This window comes from Halichoerus grypus, chromosome 10 (assembly GCF_964656455.1).
Source record: "Halichoerus grypus chromosome 10, mHalGry1.hap1.1, whole genome shotgun sequence".
In the NCBI taxonomy this organism is placed as follows: Eukaryota; Metazoa; Chordata; class Mammalia; order Carnivora; family Phocidae; genus Halichoerus; species Halichoerus grypus.
The window spans coordinates 126,005,899-126,021,398 of record NC_135721.1 but is presented as its reverse complement, the minus strand read 5'-3'; the positions used below and the strand labels follow the sequence as shown (position 1 = coordinate 126,021,398).

Here is a 15,500-nt window from a genome sequence, read left to right as displayed (position 1 = left end):
ACGCTACATAGCAACGGTCTCCGTAACTGTCAGGCCGCCCAAAGGCGCAGCATCATCACCTCTCCCCGAACATTCTGATACTCTGATATCCGAGAGGCTGCAGAGGTCCTGGGGGGGGCAGGGGAGGCGCTAGGGAGCTTTCTGCCCTCTCCGCAAGGCCTGTTTGCCCGCCCTCACCCCCTGCTCGCCACCCCTTGCCCCCTTCATAGCCATTTTGAAAAGCCTTTTGTCTTCAGGCAGTGGAAACACAACCTTTATTTTCAGCTTTGACTGGGAAGGGGGTCAGATCTGAGGGGAACCAGACCAGCGCGAGGGATGCCACATTTTGTGGGGTGAATAGGGTGCTTCCTATCAGTGGTGTACCCCACCCAGGATACCCCGCACGTTGGTGGGGTGTCCTGGAGCTCAGATCCCAGGGCCTGGCGTGAGCTGAGGAGACCAGAGGTGCTCCTGGTTTGGGACAGAGCACTAGATGACTAGAATCACCTGGAAACTTCCAAAACCATGAACCACATTAACCTGCGTGTTTCAGCTGCTCCATCCTCCAGCAGGAGTGTCTTGGCCAAAGTGATGGCTGGACACGTACGGACGGGATGGTCTCCAGACAGGCCCGCGTGTCAGGGAGGTGATTATGTTACGGTGGCAGTGGGCGACCATATCCACTCCTAGAGTTCAAAGCCCAGCTCTCCTTTGGCAAGTCAGTCCCCTTGCTGGGCCTCGGTGTGTTCCCTGGGGCGGGAAACATGGCACCTGCTCCCAGGGCAGTGAGTGGTAATGAGATGGTAGGAGGTGAACCCTCCGAGCTGCGCCCAGTACGTGGAATGTGGTCAGTCCTCCGAAGAAATCAGAGGTTCTGGTGATTTGTTCAGCATGGTGAGTCATCACAGCAGACCCCACGGCGGAAGTCACCCCCCGCCCGCACCGCCTGCTCCGAGACTGTGGGCAGGTCCCCTCTGTTTCCTCTTCAGTAACTGGGAGATGAGAAGAAACGGGAAGAGTAATTGTGACAAATGTACATTCGGGCACCATCCTCACGTTTTCGGCCATGCATCCATGACTATTACTGACCTGATTTTTTAGCCAACGTCCCTTTTCTTTTTTTTTTTTTCTAACCAAAATCTATTGCAAAATGAAGCTCTCTAGTCGTGCTTTAACCACAATAACCCTCCCTTGCCCGAGGTAACTGAAAAATCAAAGCAAGGCTAGGAAATTTGAGTGGGGGGCCTGTGCCTACTGGAGGCTCTGGACTTGAGCCTGTCCCCTTCTTCAGAGAGCAGAGCAAATTCCAGGGAGGTGTTAGGGGACTCACACCAGACTGAGACTGGGGCCTGATGCTGTGGGCTGGCTGGCAGAGCTGAGCCGGGAGGGACTGATGTTCTCACTGTGCGGCTCCGGGTCACTTAAGGCTGGGTGACCCCCGGTCCTCCCGCGTGCACACCATGCACTGGAGAAACGCTGACATAAGGTTTAGCAGAGCCCCAATGCACCGCCGCGGCTTCCCTAGATGGGCACTCAAGCAGTGCAGGGGGCTGCTCCCCCCGAGGCACAGGGGGCTGGGGACTTGGGGACCTGGGGACTTGGGGACCTGGAGGCCTGGGGACCTGGGAGGCTAGGGAACTGGGAACTTGGGGGCCTGGAGGCCTGGGGACCTGGGAGGCTAGGGAACTGGGAACTTGGGGACCTGGAGGCCTGGGGACCTGGGGGCCTGGGGATTTGGGGAGCTGGAGGCCTGGGGGGCTGCAGACCTGCAGGGCTGGGGGCTTGGAGGGCTGGGGACCTGGGAGGCTAGGAGACTGGGAATTTGGGGAGCTGGGGACCTGGGGGTGCTGGGGACTTGGAGGGCTAGGGACCTGGGAGGCTAGGGGACTGGGCATTTGGGGATCTGGGGACCTGGGGGGCTAGGGGTAGCGCCGCACCCGGCCTGACCTGGGCGCGTGTTTGCCCGCAGCACGCCGAGCTACAACTACGCGCCCAACCCCGACAAGCACTGGATCATGCGCTACACGGGGCCCATGAAGCCCATCCACATGGAGTTCACCAACATGCTGCAGCGGAAGCGTCTGCAGACCCTCATGTCTGTGGACGACTCCATGGAGACGGTAGGCCGCCCCCGCCGCCCGCAGCCCTCCCCGCCCTCACCTGGTCCCCAAGTGCCATCAGCTGCAGGGGAAGGGAAATGGGGGCAGAATGAGCCGGCGGTGTGACAGCCCCAGGGAAATGGCCGTGAGCGGTCCCGACAAAGCCTCTGCCTCATGACACTTACGTGCTAGGCCTGTTCCGTTTGGTACATTTTTTAGCAGCTTTATTGAGATATAATCCACATACTATATTATTCACGCAAGTGTAGAGCCCAGTGGTTTTAAGATATTGCAGAGCTGTGTGATCACAGTCAACTTTAGACCATGCTCATTACCCCAGACAGGAGCCCCACGGCCTTCAGCCATCACCCCCGGACTGCCTCACCCTTTGTCCTTAGGCAGCCGCTAACCAGCTTTGTGTCTCTGTGGACTTGCGTCTTCTGGACGCTTCCTAGGAGTGGAATCACACGACATGTAGTCTTTTGTGTCTGGCTTCTTTCACTCAGCGTCACATTTTCCAGATTCATCCATGTGGTAGCGCACATCTTTCTTTTTATGGCTGAATAGTATTCCATTGTATGGATATATAAATTTTTTACTTATCCATGGCTATTTAAATTTTTTTTTAAGAATCCTCCATGCCCAGCCTAGAGCCCAACATGGGGCTTGAACTCATGACCCTGAGATCAAGAGTCTGACCCTTAACCGACTGAGCTACCAGTCATTCCATGGCTCTATGGCTATTTAAATTTAATTAAAATCCATGGGGCGCCTGGGTGGCTGCCTTTGGCTCAGGTCATGATCTCCGGGTCCTGGGATCAAGCCCCGTGGCGGGCTCCTTGCTCAGTGGGTGAGGAGTCCGCTTCTCCCTCTTCCCCCCCACCCCTCCCCACCACTCGTTCTCTCTCTCTCTCTCTCAAATAAATCTTAAAAAATAAATAAATTTAATTAAAATCGATGCAGCTTAAAATTCAGTGTCGTGGTCACACTAGCCACATGCAGGTGCTCAGTGGTCACCTGCAGCCGGCGGCCACCATCTCACAGGTACTGACCTCGCCAGCACCACGGAAGGTTCTGTTGGACAGCACTGTCGTAGATCACCAACACCTGCCCCAGGCCACAGTCCACCTTCATCCACTCATTCATTCACTTGTTCATTCACTTATTCATTCATTCATTCACCCAGCAGCATTGGCAGAGTGCTAGTGTCACGGAATGCAGCAGAGAACGGTGACAAGAGCTCCTGCCCCCGTGGAGCCCCCCACTCTAATCCACAAACACGCCCAAGAGATAGAAGGGGAGACGCGCTGCGAAGAAGGGGGGCAGGAAGCGACAGGAGGTGGGAGGCTGCAGTCACTGCACTTATAAATGCATCAGTCCCCCAGCAGTGAGGCGCAGCGAAGACCCGGAGCCGGGGAGGGACGTGCCGGAGGGCGCACGGTGCCCGCAGCCCTGCCCTGCGCCCTCACCGCCTCGCTCGCGTTTCAGCTCTACAACATGCTGGTTGAGACGGGCGAGCTGGACAACACCTACATCGTGTACACGGCCGACCACGGCTACCACATCGGCCAGTTCGGCCTGGTGAAGGGCAAGTCCATGCCCTACGAGTTTGACATCAGGGTCCCGTTCTACGTGAGGGGCCCCAACGTGGAGGCCGGCTCGCTGTAAGTGCGGCACCCCCCCCACCCCACCCCGGGCCCCGCATTTCCAGGGAGGCCTCCGGGCTCCACTGGCCCCAAGCCACTCCCTTGGGCGGCGCGTGATTTGGGCAGGTGAGCCTCGGTGCCCAGGGAAGCACTGATTATGTCACCCGGGGTGGGTGCTGACACATTTTATAGCCCTCTGCTGGGGAAGGAGAGTCTGGGGGCCGTTAGCACCTGTGAAAGCAGATTGTTTGTGGGGCAGCGTGCCAGCGAATCGGGGAGGGGGGCTATGCACGCACCACCACCAGCACATGGGAAGGCGCCTTGATTTCTGCCTGGCCCGGGTGATCCTTGGGGCGGCTGGCGGCTGGCGGGGAGGAACCCTGCCGCCTTGCCGCCTCGGTGGGGCGGGGGGGTTTGTCTGCCAAGGTCAGCTGGGCCAGCTCAGGCCACGGCACAGAGGGAAACAGTCTCCCTCCCATCCTTCCTCCAGGACGCCGTGGGCTAACCTTTGAGCTACCACGTTCTGGCAGCAAAAATGCCACACGGCGGGGCAGGGAGGGGCTGGAAAGGCAAGTGAGCACAGCACTGGCTTCCTCAGATCAACTGCGTATTACAGAGACCAACTCAAATGGTTCTTTGAAATGCAGATAAATCGCTATTAAGACACTTACTTGGCCTGACTTCCATCCCCTGGAAAGAATGCTTGGTGACAATTCCAGAAGGCGGGTTGTGTGGGTTCAAGGCTGGGCTGATCACTCTCTGCCTGCCTATCTCAACAAATCCCTCCCCGTCCTTGGATCTCAGGGTCCCCATGGAAGGAGAGCTATGATAATAGGCGTGCTTATCTAGCTTTTTCTTCAGCCTGGGTCTGAGCCCTTTACAGCCACATAAGTCATGTGAGCATCCCAACAACCCTGTGGGGTAGATGCTACCATGACCCTGTTTACTGAGGCACAGAGAAGTTAGGTTGCCTGAGGTCATGTGGTATGTCAGGGCTTTAAGCCAGGCAGCCTCTACTCCTGCCTCTCTGAAACCTTGAGCCACCACTGTAAATCGAAGGAATTTGACCCACTAAAGACCCTACAGGCGTTGACATCATGGGTTGGTCAGCCTCAGAGTCTCTGATCTGGTTCGTAAGACCCAAAACCACACCCCACATGGACAAGAGAAAGAAAGGGCTAATGTGGGCGCCTGGGTGGCTCAGTTGGTTAAGCGACTGCCTTCGGCTCAGGTCATGATCCTGGAGTCCCTGGATCCTGCTTCTCCCTCTGACCCTCCCCCATCTCATGTGCTCTCTCTCTCTCTCTCATTCTCTCTGTCTCAAATAAATAAATAAAATCTTTAAAAAAAAAAAAAAAAGGGGCTAATGTCAGGCTTGGGGCTGAAGGCTAGGATGACTTTGGTTGCAAGCAGAAGCCAGATAAGGCCCCCCTTCCCCCCCCCAAAAAAAAACAAAGATAAAAGGAATATAGGAACTAAAGCAACTGGAAAGTCCAAGGCTAACTGGCTTCAGGCATGGCTGGATCCAACAGTCACACAATAACATCAGGAAGCTCTCATTTTCCGTCTCTCAGCCCAGCTTCCTCTGAATTGGTTTCATTCTCAGGCAGGCTTTTCTCTCATGGTGGTACCCTCACCATGACTTGCAGCCATCCAGTTTAGGAAACCAAACAGTGGTTTGAACAGAAGCCTTGAGGCTGACACTCACCAGCCTGACCTGGGTCACGTGTCCATCCCTGACCCAATCACGGTAGCCAGGGTGATAGAAGACCTTAGTGAGCACGTCCATCGGGCGGTGGAATCTGAGTGAGGCAGGGCACTGTTCCCACCAAGCAGGGTGCGGATGCTCGTGGGAAAAGCACTCCCGTCCGTCCCACCTAGTCCTGGGGAGCAGGACTGCTGGGCGCTCTCAAGCCAGCTCAGCTGCTGGTTGCCAACATTCCACTGGGCGCCTGCTCACCCAGCAGTCCTCTCCAGCTCCCTCCGCCTGACAGGTTAAGTTGTCATGCCTTCAAGCCCCTCCACACCTCAGCCTCACCCCCTGTACCCCTCCCAGCACGCCTGGCTACCAGTCCCGTGTTCGCAAGGTGCTGGGCTGGGGAGAAGGAGGGGGTCAAAGACAACTGAAACCCTAGGACCCAGGCCCTGCCCCTCAGCCCAGGGAATGGGGTGGGGGACACCAAGCCGCCTCGGTGGAGAGCATGCCTACATGGCCATCATGCATTCAACGGGGGCCAACCCCTGCATTGGGCACATCCCTCAAGTCCCTTACCACCACACTGGGAACACCACCAGGCAGAAACAGGAGACAAGAGAAGTGACAGACGTATGGTGGAGATAAATAACAAAATTCACTAAGCTAACACTTATTGAGCACCTACTGTGTATTCTAAGGGTAAAAGTGCTAGGAAGTGAAAACAAAACAGACGAAAGTGTCTGCCTTCCAATTAGATTCTAAATAGGCAACAGACGGTAAACCAGATATATGACTAAAATATGTAGTAAATGGGGGCGATGAGGCCTCAGGGCAGGGGCAGGGGCAGGAGGAGGGGTCCTCAGCAAGGGTCTTGTGATAGTAATCTATGCTGCATAACAAGTCGTTACAAACTGAGCAAGTGACAACACCACACGGGTGGTATCTCACGGTTTCCGCAGCTCAGAAGTCGGGGCCCCGCTTAGCTCGGTCCTCTGCTTGGGCTGCAAGCAGGACTCGGCAGGGCTGGGGCTGTTCGGGTGCAAGCAGGGGACCTGAAGTCACACAGCCTGCCTCCTAGAATATTCACCACTCAGCCTCGTGGGGGGTGATGATCTGGGGCGGCTCGCTTCTTCGGAGCCGACCGGGGGAGAAAGTAGACAAAGACCCAGCTGGTAAGATGAAGTTGTACAGCACCTAACATAACCTCCATATGACGTCTCATCACCTTCGCCAGACCCTGTTGGTTTGGCCCACCCTTGAAGGGAGGGGATCACACAAAGGTGTGAACACTGGAGGGCGGGGATCATGGGGCCCCTCAGAGTCTGTCACCCTTGGGCATCCTTGGTAATTGTTGAGCAAAGAACTCGGGGCGGGGGAGAGTGCTCCTCTGGCATCTGGAGGAAGAACATTCCAGCAGAGGGAAGAGCGAGGGCAAAGGCCCTGAGGCCAGACAGCAGCCTGGCTAAGAACAGCCAGGGACCAGCGTTTGCGTCAGAGGTTCAGAGACAGGTGTGGGGGCAGGTCCAGGGTCTAGAGTGGCTCTTAAAGGGGGGTGTCCTGTGTTCGGGAAGTGGGAGACAGGGAGGGCATCCCTGGTAGAAGCAGCAGCCAAGTAGAGGCCTGTTAATCCCGGTACCCGGTGGTATGTGTGGAGTGCACAGAAGGTGAGGGGTGGGGAGGGCGGGGGGCTCCGCGGAACTGAGGCTGCAGAAGGGAGCCTGAGGGCTGGGGTGCAGGAGAGTGACAAGATCACAGCTTCCCCACCTTCTGAGCGTGAGTCCCTGGCGACCTCCTACCCTCCAGCCACCCTTTCTCCCCAGCGAGGCCGGGGCACCACTGCCCGGGTGGCCGAGTCCGTTTCTCCCCACCTCCCTCAGGAATCCCCACATCGTCCTCAACATCGACCTGGCCCCCACCATCCTGGACATTGCTGGTCTGGACATCCCCTCGGATATGGATGGGAAGTCCATCCTCAAGCTGCTGGATACGGAACGGCCAGTGAATCGGTGAGCAGGGGAGCAGGGCTGGCGCTGGGGGTGAAGGGGTGCCAGGCTCCCCAAACTGCATGAACTCATGGCCTCATCGTGTGTGTCTGAGAGGGGGGTGTGTCTCCTAGAGTCCAGAGCTGGCGCTCTAGGGTCCCTGATCCCGACTCCTTACCTTCCCTGGGAAAGACGGATGTTCTCTGAGATTCCACCCTCCCACCTGGATTATAGCCAGGTGACCAGTTGAGGACCCTCTCAGGGCTAACACTGTGCAAAACTGAAAGTAATAACAACAGCAGTGAACGCTAATTAGGCACTTCCTTGTTCTGAGCACTTTGCCGAGGATTTACCGTGTTGATCGTCACAGTAACCCGGTGGGGGAGGCATTATGAGGATCCCGTCTTATCAATGTGAAAACTGACTCCCAGAGAGGTCCAGCGACTTGCTGGACGTCTCTCACCAGCGTGGAGCCGACTCTGGGCATTCAGACTCTAGGCCGGAGGCCGCACCCCTAATCACGGCGCCCTAAGGGCTTTAACGCCGGCTGCTGTGATGGGCCCATATTTCTAGGTGTCCCAGAAGCAGGAAGGGGAACGGTGATGTGAAAAACTAAGCAGGTGGGAGGGTGAGCGGAGTCTGGCAGGGGACAGGCATGGCAGCAGCGACATCTGGTGGCCAGCACTGGGACTGCCCACCAGGTTCACCGCCCCAAAGTGCGGTTACAGCCTCCTGCTTGTCCCTCCTGCAGCTCAGAGGGTCCCCCTTTAGGGGGACCACCTCCACAGAGCCTCCTCCCTTTTGACTGTGAGGTTTCCTGAGCTGTACGGCTGTAAAACGGCACATGTGGGGCAGGAGGCGTGCTGGCTTGGGAGCCGGGGCCCCTGGGAGTCGGGTGCAGGATGGAGCCTTCCTCCGGCAGCCTGAGCCCCTATCCGGGAAACAGCAGTAGAGTGAAACTGTATGAAATGCACACTCAGATTACACACGTCCAACTGCAAAGGATCAAAGAAGAAAATCCCCCCAACACTCCAAAACCTTTGACCCGGGCCACTTCCTCCCAGTGGGCCTTCAGACCCCCATCTCTGGGGAAGACGCAGCTCTGCTCCATGAGGGGTGGGAGCATCCAAGCCTTCCCCGCAGCCCGCTGCCGGGCCCACTCCCCCCACCCCAGCTGCCCCTGGAGCCCCGGGTCTGTGCTGATTGTGAACCAAGGCACCATCCCTGCTTCTTGGAGAATGGGGGGGGGGATGCGTGAGGCCCCCACATTGATGAGAAGGTGGAAGTGTGCTGCTTTTCCAGGTTTCACCTGAAAAAGAAGATGAGGGTCTGGCGGGACTCCTTCCTGGTGGAGAGAGGGTAAGTGCCAGGGGCTGGAGGGCCCCCCCCCGACTTTCCCACCCCAGGAAGCTCCTGGCAGCCCCCCCTGTACCTGTGGCGGGGGCAGGAGGGAGACAGCCACTGTGGTCCCTCCCAAAAGGGACTCCCTCGGATTTGTGTCCACAGCCGCCTGGACCCAAAGGAAGCCCGCTCACTGTTCCCGTGGTTGATCCAGAACTTGCGTCTGGAGGCCACATGTCCCTTCAGACATGTTTTCCTGCCTACACAATGTCTTAAATGTTTCCTAATTTATTGCCAACTCATGCAGTTTGGGAGGTTTCTTATAAAATTCTCACTTCTTAAGCCTCTTAACACAGAGGATGTGGCCAGGCGGGACCTGCGTCCTGCGTGGTGACAGCGCCCGGGCCGCGCGGGGGCCACCTCATAAGCAGGTGCACACTCCTGCAGAGCCCAGAGGCCAGCCGCATGTCCCACTCCCTGCCCCACAGTAAACTGCTCCACAAGAGGGACAATGACAAGGTGGATGCTCAGGAGGAGAACTTCCTGCCCAAATACCAGCGCGTGAAAGACCTGTGTCAGCGCGCGGAGTACCAGACGGCGTGCGAGCAGCTGGGACAGGTGAGGAAGTGTGGCCGCTGCCCCAGGGGCTCCTGTCCTCCCTCCCCGCCCCGGAGCTGTCCCCTCCCCGGGGCTGCCCCTCAACCCTCAGTCCGTGGAGCCAGCCGGGCCGGAGCCTCTGAGGTGTGGTGTTTGCCGAGTGTGACACCCCTGGGTGACACCAGGTGACGCTCAGAAAGCGACTCCTTCCTCAGCTCCCTTTCAATCGTGATCCTATCGGAGGAGAAGCGCCCTACGGGGCAAGTGGGGCTTCAGCTCCCGGGTAGCCCCCGCTCGGCCCCCTTTCCGGCCTCCGCACCTGTTCATAGCCTCGGATACTCCGTTAGTTCCCTTGAATTCACTTTACAGGAGCCCCTCGGTGCTGGCTTTCCAGTGAGAGGAGAAGCAGGAAGCTGCCTTTTTAAATAAAGAAAGTTTTTAAAAAGGGAGCTGATTTCAAGAGAAGTGTTAAGAAAATTACAACCACATAGTATTTAGAGAGAGCAGGAGGAGTCTGCGCTTGGCTTTTCCGAGGTGGGCTCTGGGGGTGGGGGGCAGGGAAGCAGGCAGGGTGGCCCGGCCCACGGGGTGCTGGCCGTGTGTCCCTGTGTCAGTCCGCGAGCTCCCCCGGGGTAACTCGGGCCGCGCCCATAGGTACAAATAAAGCCAGGCCTTCCTGTCCCGCTTCTCACTAAGAGCCCGTGGCTTCCGAGGCCCAGGCGCGGGTTGGGTGGCTCTCTCACGGGTCCACGCGGGCAGCTCCGTCTTACCACGAGACTCAGGACCGGCCCATCCCCGTGGCCGTGCCCCCCACCCCTGTTTGTTCATAAGCCCCCAGACCCTCCTCCCCGTGTGTGGAGGATGTCTCGTCTGGGAAGAAGCCCGTCTGTGTCTCTGGACAAGAACTTTGGGTTGCGCTGCTCCCTTGGTTGCCGAGCGTGGTTCCCGGCCCTGGAGCGATGGCCCTGAATGTCCCCAGCAGAAAGCCCTGCCCTCCGGGGGCTGCGTGCTGGGGAGATCCCCACAGTGGAGCTACCAGGAGGGAGCTGCTGGGCCAGCGGCCTTTGTCCCCCCTGGATTGTTCAGATCCTTTCGGCGCCGCCCAGACTGGGGGTCGGGCAGTCCCAGGGCGGCCCAGGGGCAGGCATCAGAGCACGTGGCGAACCCCAGAGGAAAAGAGCCCTGGAGGTGGGGGTTGGGGCCCGGGCCCGCTGGGGAGGTATCAGTCTCTAGCCCCCCAGCTAGAGCCCTGAGGACACCAGTCCCAACAGTCAGCCACGGGCAGCACACAGCCGTGGCCCTGCTGACCCGGCCACCCCTCGGTGCCGTGAGCCCCGCCCCCCGCGGGCCTTTCGGGGCTCCTCCCCCCGCAGACGTGCGTCCGTCCCCCGGTCGCTGAGCAGCCGGCGCCGGGGCTCCCGTGAGCCCGCGTCCCACCCAGCGAGGGCCCAGCGGCGGGCGCCGTGTCGGGCTGGCTGGGGACGGCGGCGCCGAGCCCCGGGAGCCTGAGGGCCCGGCTGTGTCTTGCAGAAGTGGCAGTGCGTGGAGGACGCGTCGGGGAAGCTGAAGCTGCACAAGTGCAAGGGCCCCGCGCGCCTCGGGGGCAGGGCGCTCTCCAACCTGGTGCCCAAGTACCGCGCGCCGGGCGGCGGCCACACGTGTGCCTGCGACGGCGGCTACAAGCTCAGCCTGGCCGGCCGCCGGAAGAAGTTCCTCAAGAAGAGTAAGTGCGGCCGGGGGGGGGGGGGCGGGGGGGCGATCCTCTGCGGCCCGCAGACCGCGTCCCAGCGCCGGGTGGCGGGCGTCCTGGGAGCGGGGACAGGGCGGCGGTGAGGCGGGAAGAGGACGTGCGAGCGCGCTGAGCACTGCCCAGGGCCGCCGCGGGAGAGGCAGGGGGGAGGGCGGGAGGGCGCCCGGCGGCCCTTACTCGGAGGCCAGAAGCCAGCGGCCGGTTTTGAGCAGAAGAGCCAAGGTCAGATCTGTGTTTTCAAGGGACCCTCCAGCTGCCACTTGGGTGGGCTGCGAGGGGGCGGAGCGTGCGGAGGCCGCTGGGGAGACCTGGCGGGAAGCCTGGGCGCTTGGCCGGCCCCTCGCGGGCAAGGAAGCGGAGTCGGGCTCTGGACGGGCCTGGAGGGGAGAGCCGTGGCAGAGAGTCGAGCCTCATTATTTGCAGATTGCCTTCCTCGCAGTGATTTACCTGGAGCCCCCGGATCAGTACTCAGGGGGCCTTCTCGGTCATTCACGGCGCGGGCGGAGGGGCAGAAATTTCCGAGTCCCGCAACCCGCGCGCGGCCCGCTGAGCTCGACCGAGGCGATGCCCTGCTTTCCAGCCTCCGCTCTCGGACTGTGGGGGGGCATCTCTGTCACGGCTGTTTAGCATCGCATTTCTTGCATTTTGTGCTTTTGCCCGGGGATGTCACTGTTCAGCCTGGTGCTGACGTGCTGTGTGGTGTCCCCAAGCACGGGAAGGCTGAGATGTGCCCCAAGGAGAGGACACAGGGGTTAGATAAGCTTCCCTCAGGCACGAGACACAGCGCTGTTGGCCGGGAGCTCGGTGTTAAAGGATCACGGTATCTATTCAATGAGGTGTCTTTAAACAGAAGCACACAGATAAGGTTCTGTACTGACAGTTGACAAACATGCTGTGACCAGAGGCTCACAGGAACCGAACCCCCCTTTTCCCCTAGGAGCAGTGGCGTGGTGTGGGCTAGCTCAGTGTTCGGGCGACTTTATAGAACATAACCAGCTCGAATAACGAGAATCAACCATCCTTTGGATGAGTGGGAAAGAGCCTCCATGCCAGTGGAAGGAGCCATCTAAGACTTCATGGCTCGCTCCCCGCAGGGGCTGAGGAAGGACAGAGAGCCAACGAGCAGAGAAAGTGGACTCCTAGATCCAACTGCAAAACTCCCATCACTCTGGACTAGTCCTGGCCCCATTCCGAGGTTCAGCTTCCCCTGAGAAGAATGCACCTGTGCCGGGAACATGCTCAGAGGCCCCTGGGTGCCAGCCCTTGGTCTCCGTGAGACCTGGTCAGCGGGCCAGACGTGTCCCCTCCAGAGCTGGGCAGTGTCCCATGCCGCCCACTCATCGGGCCCCCTGACCCAAGGACAACCAAAGCCTAGTAGAGATTTTAGTTCTGCGTGTTTTTTTTCCTAATAGTGGTAAAATACACAAAGTTTACCATTCTATTTTTTTTTTTTAAGAGTTATTTATTTGAGAGAAAGAGAGAGCATGAGCGGGAGAGGGAGAAGGAGAGAGAATCTCAGTCTCTGCACTGAGCGGGGAGCCCGATGTGGGGCTCGATCTCACAACCCCGAGATCACAACCTGAGCTGAAACCAAGCGTCAGACACTGAACCGCCTGGAACCCCCCACCCCGCGCCCCTCTAACTATTTTTAAGTGCACAGTTCAGCGGCACTAAGCACCTTCACACTGTCGTGCCGCCTTCACCTCCGTCCGTCCCTAGAGCGCTTCTCATCTTGCAAAACTGAAACTCTGTCCCCATTAGGCTGAAACTCCCCACCACCCTTCCCCGTCCCTGGCCACCACCCTTGTGTTGCCGTCTCTGGGCGTCTCAGTGCTCTGGGGACCTCATATAAGTGGAATCGTGCAGTGCTTGTCCTCTTGGGCGGGCTTATTTCACTCAGTATAACGTCCCCAAGGGTCATCCATGGTATTGCCCGGGTCAGAGTCCCCTCCTCCTGTAAGGCTGAATGATACTCCACGGTGGCCTAATGAGGGCCCGGGCGTCCAGCGGCAGGCCCCTCTGACCCGCCGGGCCTCGGCGCCGAGCAGGTGGTCCCTCCATGGCGCTTCCGGCTGGGAGCCCCCCGTTATATGTCCTCACAGGCCCATGAGTCGCTGCCAAGCTCTTTTGTAGCCAACTCAGAGGATTGGTTTCCAGACTGAATTCCACAGCTGACATCTCCTTGCTTCAGCGCACGGCACGGTGCATAATCTTCAAATAGTACGAGAAGTTGTGACTCAGTTAAGCTTTTTTTTTTCCCCCAATTAATACTCAGAGGAAAGAAGATGCACCAAAATAGCTGAGACTCCAGTCAACCTAAGTTCTCACCTGAGCTCGGTGTAACTGAAGTTCTGTCTTAGACGCACCTCACAGCAACCTGGGGACCAAGGCGGGGACCCTCCTTATGATGCACAGGAAAGCCCGGGTCACGCAGCTGAATCGGGGCCCAGGCCTCATCCCCTGGCCCCACATTCGTCCTCCTGCAAGTGCCTGCCAACAGAGCACTTCTGCCCCTTTCTGAGCAGCCAGCTCTGAATAGGGGTGCTCAACCCCTCCACAGTTTTGCTCCTGGGGGGATGCTCCTGGCATCGGGTGGGTAGGGGCTGGGGATACTTGCAAACATCCCACAACGCACAGGATAGTCTCCCACAACAAAGGATTATCTGGCCCCCAAATCTCACCAGTTTTGAGGCTGAGAAGCCCCAGTTTAGAGCAGCTCAGACCCCAGCCCGCCGTGATCCACTGGGACACCAGCTGTGGCGTGAGGAAGCCCGGCAGGGCCAGCCAGCCCAGAGCGGGGCGATGGGCCCAGGCGGCCACTCTTTACTCACTTAGGCTCCCAACAAACCTGCAGCCCTACCATGCGCCAGATGCTGAGGTTACAGAGTTGAGTGAGAGAGATGCAGATCGGGCCTCGTGGGTGAGACAAGGTGTAAGCAAGTTAACGGAGTGGGAAGATCGTGGAGGAAATGACACAGCGGCGTGCCCAGGAGGAGAGGGCTGGCCACCCTGGGATGGGCACTTGGCTGATGCCTAAGTGAGAGCCAAGTGTGGGGAAGGAGCCGGGCCTGTACACGTTCTCAGTCTGGGAAGAGGGAGTACAAAGACCCTGTGGGTCCCAGCCCCAGAGAGCAGGCTGCGGGGCCCAGGATTTTCCAGGCCCGGGGAGGTAGACAGGCTCCGCTTGTGACCTCGGACAAGGATGTCCCAGCTGTCGAGCGCCCTCGAACCACAGAGCAGTTGCTTGATGCCAACTTCCAGTGCTGCAGAAGTTACCAGTCCTGTTCAGGTCATGCTGCAAAGAGCCCTGCAGGGCAGGGCCCGTCGTGAGGACACAGCTGCTCGGGAGTTAACCAGATTGTCTGGGGTCACACATTTGCTCAGGATTTGCACCCGAGCAGTCAGATTCCAGAGCCCACGCTCTTGGCCACAGGGTTATGAAGCCCCTCTGTTCCCAGGATGCAGGGTCAGCGGGGGCCCGTCTGGGACCCCCGGAAACAAAGCCCACCAGGGTGACCAGGAGAACGAGGAGTGTGGCTTCACGTCCAGGCGAAGGTTTACACGGGCTGGCAGCCTCGTCTGCAAAGGACCAGAGAGTAAATACTTGAGGCTTTGCAGGCTGAACAGTCTCTCAACTTCTCAGTTCTGTCACTGGAGCGAGAAAAGAGCTGTGGACTCAGTAGCTTATTTACAAAACCGGGCAGAGGGCCAGATTCGGCCCTTAGGCCATAGCTTGGGGACCTCTGGGTGTATGGCTGGGGGATGGAGCCGGGAAGACCCAAAGCACTTGACTCCTAAGCAAGCGAGACAAAAGGGGCAGCAGGAACCCGGTGGGTCTAGTTCACGGCCCTCATGGGCAGGTATGAGCCGCCCCCACAGGGACAGCGGTTCACACTGTGTGCATCAGGGGCCCTGGGACTGTGGCTTCAGGGGGACTGGACTCAGAAAGGAAAAAGCCAAGGCAAACGTTGGCCCAAGGTATTGCTAAGAGAGGCCTCTCCTGGACCTGGGCCCCCGGATCCTTTGGCCCGTGTGACTCTGATAGAAGAGGTCTGAGAACTGAAAGATACAAACACCTGCCCCAGGAGTGGGGGCAGCAAGAGCAGATCCTGCAGCCCAGAGGCCCCCCTGGCCGCCTGGGACAGGGAGTTCCCAGCCGAGGGCCTCGGGCGCCACCTGGTGGCCACTGGGAGCCCAGCAGACACGCGGGCCGAGCCAGGCTCCAGGCCCTTCTCCAGAAAGATGCACCTGGAGACCAGCGGTGTTACAGACTTGATGCACGGCAGGGCCAGACCTGAGTGAAGGGTGCGGAGTTTTAAGACAGAAGGGAGGGGTGGGGAGGGCCACGGCCAACAGACAGACCGCCTGTCTAAAGGAACGGCATCAGCTCCTGCCCGTGGACCCAGTGGG

The 15,500-nt window shown here is 58.9% G+C and overlaps 1 protein-coding gene across 6 annotated transcripts in view; it reads left to right on the top strand.

The window, feature by feature from the left end:
- The window catches only part of SULF2 (sulfatase 2), a 111,479-nt gene that overhangs the window by 87,089 nt on the left and 8,890 nt on the right, over positions 1 to 15,500 (top strand). For all 6 annotated transcript variants that reach the window (XM_078057281.1, XM_036106107.2, XM_078057284.1 and 3 more), the window contains 6 exons: positions 1,949 to 2,099; positions 3,567 to 3,742; positions 7,298 to 7,426; positions 8,705 to 8,761; positions 9,232 to 9,361; positions 10,871 to 11,063. In XM_078057281.1, the coding sequence (XP_077913407.1) occupies positions 1,949 to 2,099; positions 3,567 to 3,742; positions 7,298 to 7,426; positions 8,705 to 8,761; positions 9,232 to 9,361; positions 10,871 to 11,063 (836 nt within the window). The remainder of the gene's footprint in view (positions 1 to 1,948; positions 2,100 to 3,566; positions 3,743 to 7,297; positions 7,427 to 8,704; positions 8,762 to 9,231; positions 9,362 to 10,870; positions 11,064 to 15,500) is intronic.